At 42.7% G+C, this 19,035-nt stretch overlaps 1 protein-coding gene across 5 annotated transcripts in view; it reads left to right on the top strand.

Annotated features, from left to right (window-relative positions):
* The window catches only part of HECW1 (HECT, C2 and WW domain containing E3 ubiquitin protein ligase 1), a 406,215-nt gene that overhangs the window by 321,113 nt on the left and 66,067 nt on the right, over window positions 1-19,035 (top strand). For all 5 annotated transcript variants that reach the window (XM_090050042.1, XM_090050044.1, XM_090050045.1 and 2 more), the window contains 4 exons: window positions 1,690-1,820; window positions 3,021-3,142; window positions 5,822-6,007; window positions 7,953-8,087. In XM_090050042.1, the coding sequence (XP_089906168.1) occupies window positions 1,690-1,820; window positions 3,021-3,142; window positions 5,822-6,007; window positions 7,953-8,087 (574 nt within the window). The remainder of the gene's footprint in view (window positions 1-1,689; window positions 1,821-3,020; window positions 3,143-5,821; window positions 6,008-7,952; window positions 8,088-19,035) is intronic.

Here is a 19,035-nt window from a genome sequence, read left to right as displayed (position 1 = left end):
CAGTAAATAACAATAGGGTCCTTAAAACAGCATCTAACATGGTTTTTCCTTGACAAATCACTTGGTAAAGAGACAGAGATTTTCAAGGGTATTCCCATAACTTTTGCACTTTCAGTGTTTTCTTCAGTTATTCTGACATTTTCTGGTACTTGTATAAGACTTTTATAGCATCAGAACTCAAAAAGTAGCTGTTTGTTGGCATACAGCTAACACTACTGTGTAAAGTTTGCCAGCAGGGGATTTTCTACCATCTAATTAAACAGAAACTAAAGTTAACATATATGTATGTGAAGGTTTATATATATAAACCTTCAAATATTTGAGCTACTTTTTCCTACTCTGCTTTTGCATGAGGGTGTTGTTAAACTCCTGCAGTACTAGAGTGGAAAGTTTACTCCATTAGCCTGCAGTCAAGTGAATAAAAAATTAAAAAGCTTGTCATTAAAGTAAAGGGGGAAAGTTAAGGTAAATTAATGTTTCTGTGAAATCTACTATAATAACATACTGGTAAGGTACATGTTCATCTAAACACAAAAAAATACCCCATTTCCTTTTTCTTTTCTTAACCCATGCTAACTATGTTATTTATTGAGCCATTAAAAGCTACCTTAAAGGAATATGTTGAATACTGGGAGAAATTCAAACTATTGTGCAAGTCAAGCATAAATCCATTAAACTTTTAGCTGTTTTTCATAATGTAGAGGCACTATGCTCCCGGAGGTGCTGTCATTTGGATTGGATGTAAAACCAAGGTCTAAGCTACTTGACTTCAAAGATCCCTGGTACATAGAGATATTAAAGCCAGATCCCTGACCAAATTAGACTTTGAAATAGAGTGCCCATTAAAAAATTGGCAAGAGAAGAGATGGAGGGAATGCCCTGTGTGAGCCTAGAGGCAAACAGATGAAGGATAGAAGGCAGCAAGCAAGAAAGTAAAAGATCAATGGACCTTTGGGCCAGATCAGATACAGTCAGTGGACCCATGCCAGTTTCTACCTAGTGAGGATCTGACCCACTGTGGACACTGCTTTTGAAAATCAAAAATTACAACATCACAGTAGGGTGACCATTAGTTAAAGTTAATTAACAAAGAAGAGGACTGTAATGTTGTTAAAAAAAATTTTCTATCAAATATCTTTGAGATCTTACCATACTCTTATACAGCATCAGAAATCTAGTTTCAGTCCTGCTTATAAACATAAAGATTAGACATGAGATTCTCTTTCCCCTCCAATATGCTGGTTTGACCACTGGCTCACCATTCCAGCATCTATGCAATGCTATAAGAAATACAATTAACAATAATTATTAGTAAAAAAAAATATTAATAGTAGTCCTTATGGACCCATCTGTCTGTAAAGTGTTGAATTTTACAACTCCCTTCTCCCAAAAGCACTGGAAGTTGAGGATGCAATATTTCACAGGATGATTGCCACTATTCTGACCTAATAATTAACATTATGTGTCCATGACTCCACAGATACAAGGCAGGAGGAGAGTCAGGCTCCTTGGTGCTTGACAGCTAATTCAGTTTTAGTTCTATCTGAGTTGTTCAAAAATGCTCTTTTTCTCAGATTGTTAAGAAGAACTTGGAAAGTCGTTTCTGTGAATAGCAAAATGCTCTGTGCTGTTCTTCCACTTTAACATTTATGGCTAACGCTTGTTGCTCCTTTTACTTAAAATACACAGGTACCAAAACATTCAGCGAACTATTGCGACAGAAAGGACAGAAGATGATGCTGTCACCAACAACAGGGTGGAAAGGCTCCCCACTGGAGGAGGAAGTGATTCTGAGGCAGAACCATCGCAGCCAAGCTCAGGTAGGAGAGAGCCAGCTTTTAGCAGGGTGAGACGGTAGGTGGCATTCTGGTAAAGAGGCTGACTGGCCACAGGATTTTCTCTCCTTTAATGTCTCCTTGAAGAGGAATGATAACATTAAGTTAACATGTAATCGGTGCTTTAAAAAAAACATAATTTGGTTAAATATCCAGGTTTGTACATTGTTATTCACTTGAATCTTTGCATCTCTTCCCCGAGAAAATCAGTGTATTAACCAATCACATTGGACACAATAGTCATCTATACCTCGCCTTCATTTATTATGCAAATTATCGGATTCAGTTTAGGTGAAGTGCTCCCATGGGGGTAATTATATCTGATCCCACCTGAAAGTTGTTATCCGAGGTAGAAACTGTATTACATTACTGCTTATATTACTTGTTATATATTGGATTTAGTAGCATAACTAGGGTGGGGCAAATGCCAACAGCCCATGGTTCCAGTGTCAAGGGGATGCCAGAATGGTGGCCCCTAGGGAGCCTATGCAGCAGCAGCAGGTGGGATGCAGAGAGGCATTGCTGTGGCAGCAGCAGCTGGGGGCTTTGAGATTCCCCCCACATTAAACTAGTGGTCAAGTAAGACTCTCTGGCACATGGCACTTCCCCTCCTTCTCCTCTCCCTCTAGCCCTCAGATTTGTTCAGATGACAAGTCAAAATGTGATTCCAGTTTAAAAGCAGCAGCAGTACAAATTCAGACTAGAGTTTAAAATGTTTCATGCTCGTTCTGTTCTAAAATTAACAGTACAAGAGATTTCACAATCAGAACTTAGCTGATAGTATGGAACCAGATCTTCAGTTGGAGTAAACTGGCACGATTGGCATGATTCCTTTGATTAATAGACATCAATGAATGTGGTCCAGAGGTCATTGCCAATAGGAATGCATACAGCTCTTACTTCTATAGCTGCATTGGCTCTGCAGAACTAATCATAAGAAAAACATTTATCACTAAATGAGCAAATAAGACTAAACCACAAAGAGAGCAGATGTGTTGGGTAGGACAGTAGTATTTTCATATAGTCACCTTGTAACAATAGATTTGCTTCATTCATAGATTCAAGCAATGAGCACAGGGAGGGGATGTAACAGGGTGTCAAAACAATGGTGCAGGAGGAGTTTGCATTATTTTTAAGTTATTTTCTGCTGTGTTTATACATCACTTGCTTTGCTTTTGTTTTCAGAAATTAGGCGAGAAGGATCCCTTTCTCCAGTGAATTCTCAAAAAATCACCTTGCTCCTGCAGTCTCCAGCTGTGAAGTTCATCACCAACCCTGAATTTTTCACTGTGTTGCATGCAAACTATGTAAGGATCTATAATTCGCTGTCACACTCCTCTTTTCAGAATCACATGAGTACTTTCAGAAGCTTACACAGTGACTGCTTAATAAATTACCTGCCTCAGGACTCAATTATTTTTCACATGGGGTAGTCTAGATTGTGTATAGCATGGCCACACTGCCCCACTGGCAACCTGTGGCTGCCTGTCATACAATGCAAGCTTTCTGCCACTGCTGATTTCCACTAAGAAGGGGCAGCACTCTCCCTTTATATATTTGACCAGGTCTGCTATCTGGTTTTGGAGAAGGTGGAGTTATGGAGTTATAATGAAATCTTTATCTGACCCCTTTTGAAACATCTGGCTTAAGAATGCAGGAAGCCCTGTTGTGCTGTGCAGGGACAGAAGGAAGTCTTCTTGTACCCTGTGCTGTTTGTGCACACAAAGAACAGCTGGCCTTGCAGTGAGGAAATACAGACTAGAAATGAAGCAAGTCTTTCAGGCAAGATAAGAACTGAACTAAACCTTCAGGAAACCCAAACTACAGACTTCTTTAAAGTTTGGAAAAGTTTAGGTAACTTTTTTCCCTTTACTGGAATAGAGTGTACTTCCAACCTGCAATTAGTCTGAAAATGAACACACAGGGGAGAAGTGTTAATTTCAGTCCAACTAGGTGCAGGAAGTCTAAGAAATCTCACAAGAAGATCCTGTTTTCCTGAGATTTCAATCCCAGTCCTCTACAATCTTGTTTGGATGGTATTTAGGTAAACATCTAGACATCATTCCTGAACTTCTTGGAGATCATTACTTCCTAGTAATGTTGGGTTTTCTCTCCAAAGATGAAGGAAAGTAAAGACCTTCATGAGCTGTCTTGACACAAGTTGTAGTTGGTGCCAGGGATATCTCAGAGAAGGTTGAGTTCCAGCTTCCTATGTCACTAATATAACCAAGACCATGGAATGTCTTTATTTTGAGCTAACTCTGCTATGAGTGCCAGAATAGTCTGTCCAAACATCTGTCAAAGCAGTCGTACAAATTCCACTTGTGTAAAAATAACATAGCACATAACTTTAGGTTTAACACAGATATAATATTTTAACCGCAATCTCCAATTAAAATTTAGAAGCATTAATTATAGCAGTGAAATTTGAGTTGGAAAATATTATCCAGCAGTTAGAACTAAATGGAAAAGCTCTCATTTAATGGACATTTTATTTCCCCGAAGGGATAAAGCTATGAAATTCCTCATTTCTCTGGTACTGCTAAGTGATACTGAAATGGCCTTTTATAGTTGGTCATAGTATAGCTTTGACTGTAGAGTCTGGTAGGACCTTAATGATTTGTGGTCATAAAACTTTCTTGAATAGTAACATCTTCAGGGTGGGGATCACATCTGCCCCTGTGTTTTCACAGGTTGTAGTTCATTGGGTTCCAATCTTGATAGGAATGCCTGAACATTTCCATATCAAAATGGTTTACTGCAATGTTGTCCTTAAAACAGCTTAAACATACAGATATCATAGTTTCATAGTTTCATGAAGTTTAAAATTATTAGCTCAGGTCACCCTTGTTTACATATGCATACATTTGGAGTAAGTTCATTGACTTCATTGTAGAGTCTTTGGCAAGTTAATATGGCCCCCAAATAAGGTGGCATTGGCACAAAGTTTCATGACCAGTACAGACTGAAGCTGTACTGATTCTGTGAATGATTTGGTAACTTCCTTTGGAGTCCCCAAGAGCAGTAACATCCCTCTCACAAAATCCCCAAAAGAAGTCAGGGTTTTCTGTCTTTGCCTGTCTTGCCTGGACAAACTTGCTGTCTCTACTGAAAGGTTCCAGAGTGCGACAATGAATTGTATTGCTCATATCATTTACATGACCCTGTGCCAGCTTTGGGCCCTGTTTCTCCCAACAGATCAGCACAAACCAACCCTGCTGTTGGACCAGACCATACTTCTGTTGGATCCTTATTAGTGTCCAATGTGAGATATACAACACTATACTGATCTTGTTTATTTGAACAGTGGTATAAATGCATCTGTATATCAGGCATTGCGGTACTGATACAAAAATAAGCCCCAGAATATTATACATACACTGGAAAAAATGCCAAATTTTAAATTGGCTGTGTCAAATTTAAATTCCAATTTGGCTATGTCCAATTTAAATTTAAATTCCAAATTTTAAATTGGCTAGGTCTAAGTATTCACTAAGAGTTGAGTTCAAAGTACATTAAAACTAGTGGAAAGTTTGTATTGGCTTCAGTGAGAATTGTTTTGGTCCTTGTGGTCAGCGTTCCCGCTAGGCTGCATGCGTGTGCAGCCATACACAATAAAAAATCATGCCGCACAATAACTTTTTAATGATGCGCACACAGTGGCATACTGACGGGGCGGGGGAGAGGGCAGTAGGGGCTCCTGGGGTGCTGGGCTGGGGGGGATACCGAGTGTCACAGTAAGGGGGTGCCGATGCTCCCCCCGCTGCCGCCACCGGCTTCATGTCCGGCCACTTACCACCCACCCCAACCCGGCCACAGGCTGCTGCAGGAGGGCTGAGGAGCGGGCACACTGAGATACCTGCGCACTCCCAGCCAGGATTGCCCGCTGCCTTAGAGGAAACATTGGTCATATGTCATACCAAGTAGCCAAAACTGTTGTTGTGGCTTTAGTACTGATTTCCATCCCCTGTGTTTCTCATACCTAGAGTGCCTATCGTGTCTTCACCAATAGCACCTGCTTGAAGCACATGATTCTGAAGATCCGTAGAGATGCACGGAATTTTGAGCGCTATCAGCACAACAGGGACCTGGTAAATTTTATCAACATGTTTGCTGATACCCGACTAGAGCTTCCACGGGGTTGGGAGATCAAAACCGACCAGCAGGGTAAGGTAAGGACACAAACAAAATTAATGTCTGGGTAAATTCCCATCACCTGTATTACACTGCAAGCCAAACCCAATAATCATTAAGGATTCTTTCTGGATTTAAAATGTATGTAGTTGTGACTATCATAAGCATGGAGCATGTCTTTCAGAGGATACTCATCCCCTCCAACTTTCTGCAGGAATTGCATAGGAGTCTGGCTTTGGTTCCTTCTCTACACTTTATCTCTAGATAATGTTATCGACAAACATGAAATCAGCTACAATCTCTGAAGGTGTCTCCACAGATTTACTTCTCTATTCCTGACCTAATTCCTTTCATCCAAACTAAAAACCTAGCTTTTCTTCATGACATCTGCTCATGGATGACAAACTGTCAGACCAAGTTCAGTATGGGTCAAACATAGCTCTTACTCTTTTCTCTCGTTTGTTTTTGCTATCTCCTTGATCACTGGATACTACTACCATCTTGCCTGTCACTTAGGCCAGTATGCTTAAACTCAGACCTCTCTCTAGGTCTGCACATCCAGATAGTGTCTCAGTCTTCCAGATTCTGTCTGCAAACTGTCTGTAAGATGCAGCCTTCTCTGTTATACACAGCTGAATTCCTGTCATCCAAGCTGTCAACATCTTGCACCTCAGTTACTGCAACTTCCTGTTCTCTGGCCTTTAAAAATGCTATCTTGCTCCCCTCATATCAAAGCCTATCATATTATTTTCCTAGCTTCTTGTTTTGAACATCAGCGCTCTCTTTGCACACCTCTGCTGGCTCTCCTTTTTCTATCACATTTAGCATTAGCAAAGTATCAGCACATTTAGGGCTCTTCGCAGTCTAATCCCATCTACCTTTCATCTCTCAATAAGTATTAAAGTGTGATTTCTGCCTCCAATTTGATCTTGATGTCAGCCTTCATCATATACTTGTTAATTTTTTAACCAACACCATCATGCTTTCTTCTATGCAGTCACTCCCATGTACAATGAGCTCCCCATAAACATCCATAAAGCCACCATATTATTTAATTTCAAAACTCTCCTTAAAACTTCCATTTGCTGTAGTAGCTACAGAGAACTTGGCAACAAATAGGCTGCTTGTGTAGTGCTATTAGTTCTTTTGTGCTGACAAGTTTTCCTTCATTATTCCAATATTCTTGTCCATCTGTCTGTAGCTATCTATCATCTCTTGTGTTACACTTGGATTGCAGTATATCTGGGGCAAGGTTAGGGACCATCTTTTTGTTCTGTTGTTGTATAATGTGTCGTGCAGTCAGACCTTCACCCATCACTACAGCTTCTAAACCCCAACAGCAACACTTCAAAAAAACAGTAAGCTCCCTAGTCATTCATTGACCTCACTGAGGGCTGAGGTTTCCAGTGTGTTGATAGCTCGAGTTGTACATTTCATCTAAAAATGAAACGCATGCACCCAAAGGGACCTGTGAGATGTTAAATTAAGGTGATGCTCATCTGAAACAGTGCAAAGAAAGTTGGCATGTAGCAAGGTAAAAAATAATGCTATTGCGTGAATACCATGTAAAGTTTCATTAATAAACAACTGATTAAACTGTAAAGTGTGAAATGTCATGACTGTCAGATTTGACCAAGTCAGTCTGCATCCACAAGACTGTTGATTGACTCGTGGGGCCACCAAGCATGATGAGCATTGTTCTCTTCTGATTTGTATCCTGCTTCCATGACAGCTACTTCTTGGCCAGTATACAGGGAATTGAACCAAGACCCATCAGTGCTGAAGATACAAGCTCTTACAGTCTCAGCTAGAAAGTCAAGACACTGTGGTTGTGGCCTATAACAACTTATGGCTTCTGTGGGTTGAGCACAGAGAAGGGTTTTGTAACACATACTCCCTGGTGGCATGAAGTTCCTGATCCCATGACTCTTGCATCATGCCTTGCCTTTTGCTTTTAAATCTCCATTATTCTTCTTTTTACAGTCCTTCTTCGTTGACCACAACAGCCGTGCCACCACGTTCATCGATCCCAGGATCCCACTTCAAAATGGCCGTCTCCCTAATCATCTCACTCACAGACAGCATCTCCAGCGACTCCGCAGCTACAGTGCTGGAGAGGTAACAATAGTATTAATAGTTATGGTATATCTATTCGGGCTCATGACAGCTTATTTTTACCTTATGACAAGCAGATCAGAAGCATTTATAATTTTTCCTTGGAAATTGCATTTGAGCTTGTTTGCACCCAATTTTAAGCTTAGATTTCAAAACTGAAAAACAGGTTTCGATATGCCTCAAAATACTGTTCTCTCCCAACTCTTAATTGTAGGGCATGTCTACCCCTGCTCTGTGTCTTGCCCACTGTGAAGCACCTCCAGTCCAAATCCTGAAAATGAAGCAGGATAGCCATTTTAGAGATTACAAAGTATGTGCTAAAATGAGCACCGGAGACAAAGTTGAGTAGGATTCCAGGTAACACTCCTGGCCACAGTACATAAGTAGGGGTAGACATACTTTTGGTCTCCCTGAACCCTGAGTTCTCCCTTTGTTTTCACACATCTTCTTACAGTCTCCCCTGTATCTGCCACTTATTTGATACTTAGTCTACTGAACTACTAATTCATACATTTATCACTTTACGCCTTGATAGCTGAAACTTGTTACCTCTTGTGTCCCAAGGTTGTATCTGCAAATTCAGATCTGTTCAGAAAGCTGTAATATTCTTGTATGTAGGAAACCCATACACTACATCTAGCTCTACTCCCCCTCAGTCTGAAACCATTCCCCATCCCCACAACTCTTTCTCTGTAACCACTTCAGAATTCATGATGGAATCAAAAGCCCTTGATGGATGTGTTACTTTAGTGATCACATCTCTCCTTAGCCCCACAGCTTTTCTCTGTGCAGCCACTTCTGGCTGCTTGTCATTCCCCTACTTCCTTTTCTTAGAGAGTGACCCTGTGTTACTCCTGCACCAGCTAGCATATGTGTCTCTTAGTTCACTTCTCTCTGGTTCTTTTCAACCAGATCATCCACTGCTGTAAGTTGGCATCCTACGTCAAAGCTGTGCATGTGTATGTCTGTGGAGGATCTGGGCCACTCATGACAACTTCTCTTCATGCCCAATCTATGGTCCCCTTGCATGGGCAGACCCTAGACTGTGGTGACAAGGGTGTGGCAACACCCCCTTTGGGGGTCAGGTACATGTGCAGTGAAGGGAGCTCATTGTGCATGTGCCACACACATGAAAGGGATATGTCCAGTCCCTCACAATGACCCTGACTGCCACAGAGCTGCCAGTAGCTGCTGCTGGAGCTCCACTTGGACTGTGAGCTTTGAGGTCACTGGCTCAGGCTCTGCCCCGAGTCCCTGCTTTCAAGCAGCACCGAAGCCTGCTGCTCTTCCCCTTCCACCTCCCCTGAATTCAGCAGGGAAAGGAGCAGCAGCATGGTGCCTCCAGAGCTGAGTAAAAGCAGGGGCTGTGCATTGCTGGCCTCTCTCTCATTTTTTTCCCCTGCAACTGAAAGTATGGGAAAGAACAAAGAGCAGCAGGGTCCAGAGCTGCTTGAAAGCAGGAGCTCTGGGCAGAGTTTGTGCTGACCAGCGGTGAGCACCTAGAGCTCAAAGCACATGTAGAGCTCCCAGCAGGAGCTGCATTGAAGTGCTGTTGGGCTCTGAGAGCTCAGCAGGCATGTAGGGCACAGCTAAAATGGGATGCACCTCACCACTGCATCACCACTGGATCTGCCACCATCGCCTTGGGCTCAAAGCCCTTCTGATTCTAACATTTTCATTGCTGTAACTCCAAGGTGTCCTGTGGCACATGCATAAACAACAGCCTTCAAAATAAAGCAAACTTAACAGAGCAAAAGAAAGATTTGGGGCAACGTGAGGTACAATAAGAGGTGCTATGCAAGAGACTTGCATAACACTGCCCAAGGATAGACATCACTGGGACTAGCAATACAGTCCTATAGGACACCGGCCTGCAGCAAATGTAAAAATTCATCTTGTTTCTGAAGGGTTTTAATAGATTGTTTCATGGACTTTTATCTTTCAAAAGAACTGCAGTTACAGTGTATTTCTGTCTCTCTAAAATGTTTATCTAAAGACCTGCCAGGAGCAAGCTGTGCGGTTTTATATGCATTTGATCCTCCCTAAAACTAAACAGGCAAATTGATCTGATAATGAAAATAGATTTTATAGAAAGATCAGGGTTTGAGATTTTGGCCTGGCTTTGATCAAAATAATTCATTACTATTATAGCTGACATGTTAGCAGCCTGATCTTTTTGCTGCTCACTGTGATGCTATTATCTGATGAGATATATTCCCTACTATGTTGTAATAATGAGGTGCATTTCCATGCTGCTAGATTACATGAGATAGGCATCATGACACTGAAATCATTTAAAATAATCTTTCCTCTGTTTCACAGAGATAACTTTTCACACAGCACATAGTGGAGAACAGGGAGCATAAATCCCACTCCAGCATCCTAGACTGTATTGGGTTAGAAAACAAAAGCATCAGTTTCCCTTAAGCTTACACTGAAGGATCCTTTTTTTCAGATACTCCTTATGGCATAGGCTTTGTAGGGTTTGCTGGGTCAGTATAGGGGTAGATCACAGCCAAAGGAACTGCTGTTGGATTCATCATCATGTTACAAAAAGACATCAGGAAAAGTTCCCATAGTGGTATATGGACTGTACCTGTAAGGGGCCAGCAGTGGTACAGTTCAGTCTTTCCCACAGATGCCCTGTGGGTACAGTTTGGTTGGTGGTGCTGTTCTCCCCACAAGCTGTGAGTGTGTATGTTGTTGAATCCTGTTCCTAATAAAGATAAAGCTGTCTACCACCCCGCCGGTCTCTGCTGAATGTTGATGTGAGGACAGAACCCCAGGGGCATGGAGGTCTGAGTAAGTACCCCATCCCAGGAACCCAGTGGCTAAGGGCAAACACTATACCCATGAGAGTTATGTTACTGTAGCTATCTATAGAGAACTCATGTTGAACACCCCTTGGAGGAGATATTTTGTTCCAGGAGATAGATTTGGAGGCTCCTTGAGACAGCAGTGCTTCAAGGACAAGGGTGTGGGAGTGCTATGTATTTTCATGTCATGAATAAACATAGCAAAATATTATTGGCAAATATTCAAGAAACTCATTAATGAGTTTACTTCACTCATGCCTCACTCCAGTTAGGAGTCACCATCCATGATCTGTGGTCTTGCTGGCATGGCCAGCAATAGGAAAGCTGCACACAGTAATGCTGTGCAAGCACAAAGGCTAGAATTGCTTGCATGTCATTCAGTCAGTATGCGTTCAACTCTACATAACTTAACCAGCCAGTTCTGACAGACATACTCATACCAAGTGGAAAATACTAACAGAGAGCAGCTAACAACAAGTCCTTAATGTTACAGCTAACAACAAGTCCTTAATGTTACTTAGAAGAACAAAATTAAGATTAGCAAGGAATGAATTTGGAGAAATGGTTAATTATTCAGAGGGTCTGAGGTCTAGTGAAAGGACTGTTGTGAACTTTTGTTGACTTTGGAGCAGGCCCTAAGGCCTGATCCGGCCTGTAGAGGCGCTTTATCTGGTCCTTAGTGGGTCCCACGGTCCCACCTGGCCCAGGCACCACCCACCCGTGGCACATCCTGCTGCCCCCTGAGCATGCAGCAGGGCTGAGGCGGCTCTGCAGCCGGACTGCGTTTCTAGGCAAATCAGGCAGCAGCAGCTTCTTCCATCCACCACCACGGAGTCAAGGTTGTGGTGTGGGTCCCAACTGATCCGCTTCCACCAGGGTGAGTCCAGAGCAGGCACAAGGCAGGCTGGGGCTGCATACTGTGGGCAATAGTGGGGAGGTGCCACAGGGCATGTGGGCTCCGGGCTGTTGTGGGGCAGGGGTGACTGCTGACCAGCTCAGGTAGGCATGTGCAGGGGGGCTCTTATGCATACTCCACCATACTCACAAACCCTCCCCACAACCACATCCCCGCCCACACACAATCACAAACCACAAACCCCTCCCTATACGCACCCCACCACACACACCCCTGTATACCTCTTGGGGGAGCCCCACTGACTGCTACATGCACACATCCCCCGCACACCCCCCGCACACCTCCAGCCATCCTTCCCCTCCACACACCCCACAAACCCCATACCCACCCACAAATCCCCACAAACTTTCCCCCACATACCCACACCCCCCATAAACCCCATACCCCTCACACCTACCCACACCCCCACAATATATAAAAATAAGACTTAATTTTGAGCTATTATGCAGTCACCTCTGTATACACAACACAAACGCACACAAATCAGGACAAAAATATTTTTTTAAATAAAATTAAAATATGTTATTGTGGATGTTTGATTTTTAGTATATAATCTGGTTTTTTTCCAGTTCCAAGATGGGAAACCTCCTTCCCAAATGGAGTACTAATGGGGTGAGGGGAGGGACTTCCAGTGGCAAAGGTCAGGAGTTAGGGGGCAGGACTTCCGGTCCCGAGATGGTGACCGGGGGGCAGGGCACCTGTAAAGGTGTGGGGCTACCCTCGCAGCCCTCAACAGCTCACCAAAACTCATTAAGCGGCCCTCCAGCTGAAATAATTGTCTGCCCCTGCCCTAAGAGCTCACCAGTTACAAAGGAAAATTCTGTGGCAGAACAGCACACTTACCAAGAGCAAGAGATTTCATACCATGACAACTCTTATGAAAATAAACAGATTTGTTTTTGTCCTATAAATAATACCCATGGGGAAATCCCAGAAACTTAGTGCAATAACTCAGAACTTTAATAACTAAGCTTTCCCCTGGGCATTTGCCAGCTGCCTGGTATTCAGCTGGGCTTTCTGCTTTTGGCTATAGGGAGAGGCCGCCAAATAGCGGGAGAGGAGCAAATTGGAATGGTTGACATCCTGTCACCATCAGTTACATAAATCAACAGATCCTCTTCCTCTCCTTCAGGGAGAGCAGCTTTGCTCTTTGCACAGTGAATAAAGAAAAGGAATGTAATTAATATCAACAGTATTTAATGAAAAAGCCTCAGACCAGCCTGATTTCATTCTTTGCATGTCATAGAATCATAGAAGTAGGGTCGGAAGGGACCTTGTAGATCTTCAAGTCCGACCCTCTGCCTGGGCAGGAGAAAAACTGGGCTCAAATGACTCCAGCCAGGTAGGCATCAAGCCTCTTCTTAAAGAGCCCCAGGGTAGGAGACAGCACCACTTCCCTTGGAAGTTGGTTCCAGATCCTATCTGCCCTAACTATGATGTAGTTCTTATGGATGTCTAATCTAAACCTATGCTCCAACAACTTGTGGCCGTTATTCCTTGTTATGCCAGGGGGCGCTAGGGGAAACAAGGTCTCTCCCAAACCCTTCTGGTCCCCCCTAGTGAGTTTATAAACTGTCACCAGGTCCCCCCTCAGCCTTCTCTTGTGAAGGCTGAACAGGTTCAGGTCCCGCAGTCTTTCATTGTAGGGTCTGCCCTGTTGTCCCTGGATCATGCAGGTGGCCCTCCTCTGGACCCTCTCAATGTTGTCCACATCCCTCCTGAAGTGGGGCGCACAGAATTGGACACAGTACTCCAGCTGTGGCCTGACCAGTGTTGTATAGAGGGGGAGGATCACCTCCTTGGCCCTACTTGAGATGCACCTGTGGATGCACGACAAGGTCCGATTAGCCCTGCCAACCATGACCTCGCATTGCCAGCCCATGTTCATCTTGGAGTCAGTAATGACTCCAAGTTAGTTCTGCCTCCGTGCTCTCAAGAAGGGAGTTTCCCATCTTATAAGTGTGCTGCTGGAGTTAGGGGGCAGGACTAGTAGTAGGTTAGTAGTAGGTTACTACTGCCCAAGTGCAGCACCCTGCACTTGTCAGTATTGAAACGCATCCTGTTTTTATTAGCCCACCCCTGTAACCTATCCAGGTCTTGCTGCAGTCTTTCCCTCCCTACTAGCGTGCTCACCTTACCCCAAATTTTGGTATCATCAGCGAATTTAAACAGGTTGCTTTTCACCCCATCGTCCAAATCACTGCTAAAGAGATTGAACAGCGCGGGCCCAAGAACCGAGCCCTGGGGGACTCCGCTGCCCACTTCTGCCCAGGTCAAATATGACCCGTCCACCACCACCACCCTCTGAGTATGACCCTTCAGCCAATCTGCAATCCATCTGACTCTGTAGGCATCAATGCCGACGTGCAAGTTTGGTTGCTAAGGCAAGCTTGTAGATGCATTGTAATTAGACTTGTATGATGTTTGACTTTAGGACTATGTGACACTGTTTAAAAATTAGCACTATGACCACAGGGCATGCATTAAATGAGTAAAGCCCGGCTGACTGGCCTAACTCAAAAAATGACTGTTAATGAGGAAATATTATGAAATACAATTCTAACTAGTTGGGTTCCATGGGGATCATTGCAAGGCTTAGCACCATAACAAGCAGAGTTTGTGCCCTAGGGAAACCCTGTACAGGGTAGTCACAGTTCCGAGGGTGGGGGGAAGGTGTACACGGGAGTCTTACCCAAAACAGTCTCCAGCTGCTGCTACTGTCGCCGCATACTCTGCCCTATCTCTTGTTCTTGAAGGTTAAGTACAGACAGTCAAGAAGCCCAAAGCTAAATTGATTCAGTCTTTGCAGCTTAGTCTAAGCTGCAGAGTTTGAACTGAAAAACAAATAAACACATATTCACTTTTAATTCAGGAAATGCAGCTACATGCCTACAATGACTAAAGCCAGAAGATGGGGAGTGCTAGAGCACACCTACCAGCCAGTCCAAGGCTTTTCCCCAGTCCCTGCTGAAGCAGAGGGGGCACAGCTGGTGGGGAGGACATTGTAGCAATTAATTCATAAAAGCTTGAACGAGAATAGTTCTTTCTCTGAAAAACTATAAGCTGAAAATTATAAACACAGCCTGGGAGGTGTGTTCACTTACTCTTCCTGCTGCTCCTGAGGTCTCTGGGATTTGCAGTCCAGAGTCACAGCAGCAGGACTCTGCAGAGTTGCTCATCACTTCCTCTTCCTGCTTCCAGGTGCTTCTGGGATTTGTAGTCCACAGTCGCAGCCAGCAGGGCAGGGCAGGGCAGGGCAGGGCAGCTCCATACTCTGGGGGAGGTAAATTTAACTCCTCTCCCTGACCCCAGCCAGGGTTTGCCGGGAGGGACAGTGAGCCAGCCCTCACCGCTCCAGCTAGGGAGCAGAGGGGCAGGGTCATCCCTGCTTTATGGAGCAGACAGCACAGCACAGCCCAGGGCTAGAAAGCATTCTGGGAAGCTGGGGGACTCTGATTTAACTGGAACCAGGAAGGGGTCTGGGACAGAAGTTTCATAAACCAACCTAAATCAGTTAAGTCTGACACTATATTCAACCAGGTTTATCTTAAACCAGTTTCAGCCATTTTGAAACTGGTTTATGTGCACTGAACTTCTGTTCTGTTACAGGTTTAAACCAGTTTCTGATCACTTAAACCAGTTTATGTGTAACTTCTGTCCCTAGCCAAAGTGGCAGCACTGTGCACTGCTTGCTGCTGCAAGAGCAATGCTGTGGGACTGGTCTTGCTGCCAAAACAGATTCCATGGGAGTGGGGGACAGTTTTGGCACCCCTCCTAATTCAGTGCCTGGGGCTGACATCCCTCTTGCTCACCCCTAGTTACGTTACTGACAAGGCCTAATGTTGTGTAACATTTTCATCAGTGATGTGGAAGTTAACCACAGCTTATTGCAGATGACACAAAAATTAACAAATGCTAAATAATGATGAGCAGGTATATAGAACAGTCAAGGTTGTTTGGTGAGCTGGGCTCAATTTGAACACAATGCATTTTAATAAAGTGAAATCTAGGAGCAAAAAGTGCAGGTCTTCCTTACAGAATGAGGACTGTGTGCTGGAAAGCAGTGACTGAATAGGCCTAAATGGTCATAGTGGGTAAATAATTCAATGAATTCCCATTGCAATGTTATGGCAATAAAGAACTCATGCCCCTTACTGTATATACAGGGGAGAAGTGAGTAGAAGTGGAGAAGATTTATTTTTCCACATACAGCACTGGAGAGATTTCTACTGGAATGCTGCAACCAGTTCTGGTATCTGCATTTTAAAAAGGATGTTAAAAAATTGGAGAAAGTACAGAAAAGAAATATAAAAAAAAGATTTGAGGGATAGAGAAAATGTTCTACAGTGACAGACTTACAAGTCCCCATCTGGTTAGCTTCTCAGAAAGAAGATCAAGAAGTGATATGATTACAATATCTAAGCATCTTCCTATGCAGAAAATACCAAATTCTAAATGTCTCTTTAACCTAGCAGAGAAAGCCATAACAAGACCCAGTGGCTAGGAACTGAAGCCACACAAATTGAAATTGGAACAGTGAGGGTGATTTACTATTGGAACAAACCACCAAAGGAAATAATAGATTTTCCATTTCTTGATATCTTCAAATCAAGACTGGATTCCTTTCTGGAAGATATATTTTAACCAAATATAAGCTGTTGGCTTTAGTATATGGGTAAATGGAAGAAAAGTAATGACCTGTGTTTTAGAGGAATGCAGACTAGCTAATCTAACAGTCCCTTCAAGCTTTAAAATACATTAATCTGTTCAATCCGTTTGCCTCATAAGAATCTGACATTGATTCCCAACTAAAAAAAAAAAAGCTGCTGTTTTTGTGGAGTTTAACACAGTTGCCTGAAGTTCACACTGCTAATAAAAAAAAAAATCATTTTTTAACATTTCGAATGTACTTTTAAAGTAAACCTGCCCTATATTATTGGAACACATAAATATGACTTCCTAAATGTAGCAAGTTTCTTCCTTAATCTTTGCATTTTATTTAATATCTAAATGTATTATTGATATGGTGAAACACTCTCCTATTACACTTTCCTCTTGTTGGAATGGAACAAAGCCCCCATGCATTTATGATTCCAAAACTATTCTCTAATATTTATACTTTCCTTTGCACCAAATTCTCTCTCTAAATCAAAGACCCTGTAAAGGCTTAAGATGTCCATTGTTAAAGCTGCCTGAATTTAACAGCATTGTGTTCTACAGATTTTTCAATGGTCATCGGTTTTAGAGTAAGGGCATCTATCTTTCCTGTTTTGCAAAGGAAAAATGTTGAAGCTAATCCCACTTCCCTTTAAAAATCTGAAAAGCCAGCCGGCTAGTTCATGTTAAACTGAGGTGCTGCTGTTGAAGTAATCAGCTAAAACCCTAAGACAAGATGCACATGCATGTAAGCTCTACCACTCCAGAAATCAACAGGTCACTAGCATCTAAACCATTCACCGTTTCCTTTAATTGGTTCCCCTTCCTTATCAGTAGGTAGCAGTTTGAGCCAAAACTGGTGGCTGTGTGTGATGAGGAAGCAGAAAACCCTTTGTGGAATACAGAGGCTGTTGTGGAGAGAAAGGGAAAGAAAATGGGGTGTGCCATCTGCTCACTCTCCCAAAAAGTGATCGGTGGCAGAACGCAGATGGACAGCAGCCCCAAATGTCCATTGAAGGCTGCAGTAAATCACAGACATGAAATCCAAATGAGGAAAAAAACAAGCTGCTACCATGGCTTTTGGCGCTGAAAGAGTTCCCAGCTATCTGGTTGCAATCTACTGGGGAAAATTATGAGGCTGTTAAACTCAGTCTATAAATCCGTCAAATTATCTAACCGCTAGACAAGTCAAGCCACTAAATCATTACCAGTGCCACTTCTTTAAAAACTGGAAAATAATGTGATAATCTAAATTAATTGTTTCAATTAGAAAATCAAGGCAGACAAGACGCTTTAATTAAACTTAGCATTGGAGTAATCAGTATTATTGAATTAGCTAAAAGAGGGGTGCAGAACAGAAAAGGGAAGGATGAAGGTGATTTGGAATTTTCCTGCTACCAAGTCATAGCTGCACATCAAATGGGACCATGTGTTAGAATAAATATACTTGTGTGTGTAAGTGTTGAAGGGTCAAGAGCATATGTAGCATAGCATGGCCTGATGACATTGTGGAAACGAGTAGTACAGCATACAAAGACTGTGGGATTTATTCAGTAGTTTTGCACATAATAGGTTCATTCTTGATTCTTTCACTTTGCTTTTGCTTTCATTGCTCTTCTTTTTAAGTAATTTTCATTCCTTCCCTTCTGTATACCCATCCCTTCCATTACTTGTCACTGTGGGAGAACAGGGTCAACCACTTAAGATAGACCCAACAGCTCAGTCTTATTAGAGAAAAAGCAGTTTTCAGAAGGGGTAAGGCCATATGGAAGCATGTCCTAAGCATTGGCTGACATGAAAAAGGCATGGAAGAGAGAAGAGACAAAGGGATCATGGAAGAGAAGTTACAGCATGTGTTTGAGAGGGCAAAATTCTCTTATAAAAGCATGACAACGAATGTAGCAAACTCTGTTTCACTTACAAGGGCTTGAAGGACATGGCCTACAGAACAGGACAACAAAGGCAGACTGAGTGCATCTCTCTGTTCTTTCAAAACTTACTCAAACCCTGTTGTCCAATAGGAAGAGATGAATATTGTGTGTGATTGTGAGATGGCTAGTTTTACTGCCAAGCTTTTCACTTCATCTTTGCCACTTTCCAAAGTTATAGATTCAATAAATGTTGTTAAAATAGCAGCATTCCCCACAGAGTACTTACTGGTGAAGTTAATATACTGTAAATGACCCACTGAAGGTTTAAGTCATAAACTTGTCTTTACAGACAGGCAGGGTATTGCCAACATTAACACCTCCAAGGCATGAAACACTTTGTATCCAATCCCATCCTCCTCTTATAAGCATTGGCATAGGTTTAGAGTGACTTCATTGATGTATCTATGTACAACTAATGAAGGCAAGATGAAAATCAGATAATTGCTTATAGAGTAAAAAATGCACAGTACACATTAGCAGGAGCTCTGGATTATCAATTACAGTACATTTAATCAGTGTATTTAATTGCCATCAATTTTTTTTCTTGTCTGACATGTATTGACTACCACTCCCTCACCTACTGTGCTTTTTATGTTTTATATGTTACAAAAGTGACATGTCAGGCACATTAA

Source organism: Crocodylus siamensis, chromosome 5 (assembly GCF_052110815.1).
Source record: "Crocodylus siamensis isolate JL-2025a chromosome 5, ASM5211081v1, whole genome shotgun sequence".
In the NCBI taxonomy this organism is placed as follows: Eukaryota; Metazoa; Chordata; order Crocodylia; family Crocodylidae; genus Crocodylus; species Crocodylus siamensis.
Note: the sequence above shows the minus strand (reverse complement) of the source record. Positions and strands in the feature narration are given on the sequence as shown.